General features: G+C 48.5%; 1 protein-coding gene across 2 annotated transcripts; it reads left to right on the forward strand.

Moving 5' to 3' along the window:
• Positions 1 to 748: 748 nt before the first annotated feature.
• Positions 749 to 1,762, forward strand: GstE11 (Glutathione S transferase E11). Of its 2 annotated transcripts, none has more exons than XM_015184740.2 (3): positions 749 to 860; positions 919 to 1,024; positions 1,102 to 1,762. In XM_015184740.2, the coding sequence occupies exons 2-3, from the start codon at positions 927 to 929 to the stop codon at positions 1,682 to 1,684; spliced, it is 681 nt and encodes a 226-aa protein (XP_015040226.2). In that variant the 5' UTR covers positions 749 to 860; positions 919 to 926; the 3' UTR covers positions 1,685 to 1,762. The 2 variants fall into 2 exon arrangements, with proteins under 2 accessions (XP_015040226.2, XP_001361308.3); XM_001361271.5 differs by having other exon boundaries at positions 774 to 866.
• The last annotated feature ends 2,365 nt before the right edge of the window (positions 1,763 to 4,127 follow it).

Consider the following 4,127-nt stretch of genomic DNA (forward strand, 5'->3'; position numbering starts at 1 on the left):
AATATTTAAGGACCTTCCACGTGAGCAGCACTTTGAGCAATAGCTTGAGTTCGAGTTCGAAAACGACGGGAATGGTAAAGGGAACGGTAACGGGGACGGGGACTGGGACGGGACGTTATCGACGTTTTTCCTCTTTCTTTCTTGCTCCGCTGCATTCCGAATACATTTCCCTCTCAGCCAGTCTCCCAATATTCATCCATCCATCTCTTTCTCATCCACTCAACGGAAGAGCAGCCGAAATCCAATTATATTCACTTTTTGTAGGGAAAAGCTCCTGCAGGAGGGCGGGCCGCCTCCGGCCTGCGCCATTAACTAATACCGAAATCCGCTTAAAAATTAAATTTTTTCACCTTGCGTAACGTGCACGAAAAAAGGGCTGCCCCCCAGGAAATGTGTAATGTAATCCTCTTAGTTAGTCAGCTGCTCGGTGCGTGAATTCAAATTAAAATCGGTAAAGAGCATTTTGAGAAGTTCACTTCGGTGTGAGCTTTCGACTCCACTGAATTATCATACATACATGCTTTTGTCTGTCGCATTTGTACTACATATGACACATGTATGTGTCTGTGGAATGGTATGCTCTCAGCTGGAAAAATACATTTGCAATGCATTGCAATCTGTGCGTTTGGACGAAAGCATATCGGAGACTTAAATACTCTGTAAATAAACATATACCGGTTTATTAATTACATAAAACCATTTAAAGATAATGTAAACATACTTCGTACATGTAGCGCTTAGTGGCCCATCTCTAATTTGAGCGCAGTGTAGAAACAGTCGTCAAGAGAGGGAGCTTTGAAAGCTCCAGCGATCACTGTGATGTGTCGTTCTCTTTTCATTCGCTAATCTGAGTTTAATAAGTAAAGGTATTTTTAGTTAGTGGCAGCTGCAAAAATCTAATAATTTAATCCATTTTAGAGCCAAAAATGTCAGACAAACCCGTTCTCTACTACACACCCCGCAGTCCCCCCTGCCGAGCAGTGCTGCTGACAGCCGCCGCCTTGGGGCTGGAGCTGGATTTACGGTAAGTTATCGCTCGCCTTCCCTCTCTCTCCTTCTGTGTAACTGGCTAGCCGGTCCGCCGATCCCCTTTCACCTCAGCGCTGTTAATGTAAAGGCGGGAGAGCACCTGACGGCGGAGTTTCTCAAGCTAAATCCGCAGCACACGATTCCGGTTCTAGACGACAACGGCACCGTGGTGAGCGACTCGCACATCATCTGCAGCTATCTGGCGGACAAGTTCGGAGGCGCAAGCGACTCCCTGTACCCGAGGGACCCCGCACAGCGGCGCACAGTGGACGCGCGTCTCTACTACGACTGCGGGCACATCTTTCCCCGCATCCGGTTCATCGTGGAGCCCGTTATCTACTTTGGGGTATCCGATGTGCCCGCCGACCGCGTCGTCTATCTGCAGAAGGCCTACGACGGCCTCGAACACTGCCTGGCTAGCGGCCCCTACCTGGCTGGCGACAAACTGACCATCGCGGACCTGTGCTGCATTGCCTCGGTGTCAACGGCCGAGGCGTTCGCCCCCATCGAGGCGGCCAAGTATCCCCTCCTCGCTGAGTGGGTGAAGCGCCTGCAGGCCCTGCCCTACTACCCAAAAAGCAATCAGGAAGGTTTGGACTTGCTGGTGAATCTGGTCAAGGGCCTGCTCGCGGAGCGTCAACAGAAGCATACTTGAGTAGTCCATCCAGAACAATCAATCAATATTAAATGTAATAAAAGCGGAGGCCATGCATCATGCTCCTATCAGCACACAGCAATGGGAAATGTGATAGGAGACCAGACCAGTGCGGATGGGGCCACGGCACGCGAGCGTAGGAGTAGGAGTAGGGACATCTTAACAGTTATGTGCAGCTGGTCTAGAAGTAATGGAAAAAGTTTTTTATGGGCCAACTGAAGCAACCAGCAAGGACCAAGGACCAAGGAGCGACTCGAACTTCGCCCTGGACTGTGGAAATAGAAGCCAAAAAGTTTTCTTTGATGCTGCTGCCCCCCGGCACCACCCCGGTGGTGCTTGTTTTTCCTGTTCGTGCTGCCGTGTTTGTTGTTTGGCTGCTCTTGATATTGATTACAACCTGTAAGCGATCGCATTATAGTTGTTAAAGCATCGTCGTGCACGACTTTCGACTTTGGCCACTTGGACGAGCTTCGAAGGGGACTCCGCCGTCTTGCGGGCATTACGGGTAAAGTGTGGGCAAGTTGTCATCATGATCTCCTCCTGTGTAAATGTGTGTTTCCTGTCGAGGCTTTGCGGCCAAGATGATGTAACATGATGTGACATTTCATACAAAATATTGTGCTGATGCTCGATCAGCGTCAGATGATGAAGGGAGACGCATCACAACTCATCAACACTTTAGACAGGGGTGGCAGGGGAGTTTCGCCCACATGCACTCAGCGCGAATTGACGCGCCACACTGCCCGACAAAAGTTTCGGCTCAGCAGCCCCAGCCTCTGGGCCAGAGGATTGGACAGTTCCCCGTTTCGCTTTACACTTTCCCAAATGCCATTAACTTTTGCGGTGGACGCTCGTCGGAAAGGTTGAAGCCTTCTTTTTGTCCATTTGCCAGTGTGTGTGTTTGAGCGGGATTAAAATTTAATGCCGCAAAAGGGAAGAGCTGAAAGAAAAGCACGAAAGTGGAGAAAAAACCCGCCTAAGCGTGTGCTCCACGAACCTGGAGCACAGCCAGGACCAACTGTAGCTACTCATGATTAATGATGCCTCTGGTCGGTGCCGGGCCGAGACCTTCTCCCATTTCCGGTTCGTTTAAAGTTGAATTGTCGTTTTGGCCATCTGTTTGCTGCTGTTGTCGTTATTGTGGGGTCGTTTCACTGTTTGCTCTGCGGTTGCGGTTTGTTTAACAATGAAATTAACTAGTCCCAGCGAAAGTCGCAAAGTCCCCAATGAAATTCAATATTTCAATAGAATTTGGTATTTGGAAATAATTGGAGTACACGTACGTAGGCACTGTGTGTGCCTGCCGAACGATGCCAATCAACGTAACGAATATAAATTCAAATGAACAGATAATTATTACGCTCCGAGATTGATTACCAATCAACCCCGAACAGTCGATTCCAATTCAATCCCTGGCCAGAGCAGACCAGAGCAGAGGGCGGGCTCTGTGGCAGTGCTCTGCTGATGGGGAATTCATGTTGCCACACATTGGGCGAACAAGAGCTCTGAGAGGTTGCCCATGTTCTGGGCTCCGATTTGCCATTCGATGTGAAACCTGGCACTTGCGTTCAGCTATTCAACAAGGACATGGCTGATAAAATTGGTATTAAAGCAGACATTCGGCTCGGGATAATCACTTTGTTCACTTAAATTCCCTGGTCATTGGGCAATAACCGACATTCAGTTTCGAAAACGAACCTCCCCTCCTCTGCTCGACTGCCTCTGTTGTAGGCATTTGCATGTGTTCTCCGGTGGACAGGACAATGCCACTGTCCACCATGCAGACTTCCATCTGCCATCGTCCGTCTGCCAGCTGCTGATAAGCGCCTGCCCGAACATGTGGGCTCACAGCAGCGGAATGCAATTCGAATGAGGTCACTCCGGACGAGCGTCCTCTGCGTCGACTCGAGGCCTGCTGATTAAGTGCTTGCCGTTCAGGGGAAGCGGCTTCATTTGCATTTCCATAATTGAATGGACTTACTAGATCTGTGCATGCAGATTCAATTCAAATGGAAAGCCGTTGTCCCTGCGATTTTCCCTAAATCAATATCCGGCCACCACGTAAGAGGGAGAGGGTGTACAGTGCGTCTCAGAACTAAAATCCGCAAAGAGTGTTTACTAATCTCAAATGCAAAGATTTGTAATCTCTCCTTAGATATGAATCTACATAAGAGTTTTGGTTGTAATACAAAATTGTTCTCCTTTATCCTTTCGGATAAAATGTGTGCATTGTCACGCTCTTCTTACTCTTGCGATACGCACTGTATACATATGTACATACAAAGGTCGAGTGTCGAGGTCAGTCCCTGTCGAATAGATAATTGGGAAAATGTGTTAAAAGCAACTATTTGTGGACAGGCTGTTGCAAGTTTAATTAGCGTTGAATAATGGAATTCACAGAGGGACAAATACAGAGCAGAACTCCCGTATTATCCTGCAGAAA

The sequence above is a fragment of the Drosophila pseudoobscura genome, chromosome 3, assembly GCF_009870125.1.
Source record: "Drosophila pseudoobscura strain MV-25-SWS-2005 chromosome 3, UCI_Dpse_MV25, whole genome shotgun sequence".
NCBI lineage: Eukaryota > Metazoa > Arthropoda > Insecta > Diptera > Drosophilidae > Drosophila > Drosophila pseudoobscura.

What these genes read in the sequence shown, in the direction of transcription:
- GstE11 (XM_015184740.2), top strand. Translation starts at nt 927, where the DNA reads ATGTCAGACAAACCCGTTCTCTACTACACACCCCGCAGTCCCCCCTGC. An exon ending in GGGCTGGAGCTGGATTTACG is followed by an intron (nt 1,025 to 1,101) that starts GTAAGTTATCGC and finishes CTTTCACCTCAG; the next exon opens with CGCTGTTAATGTAAAGGCGG.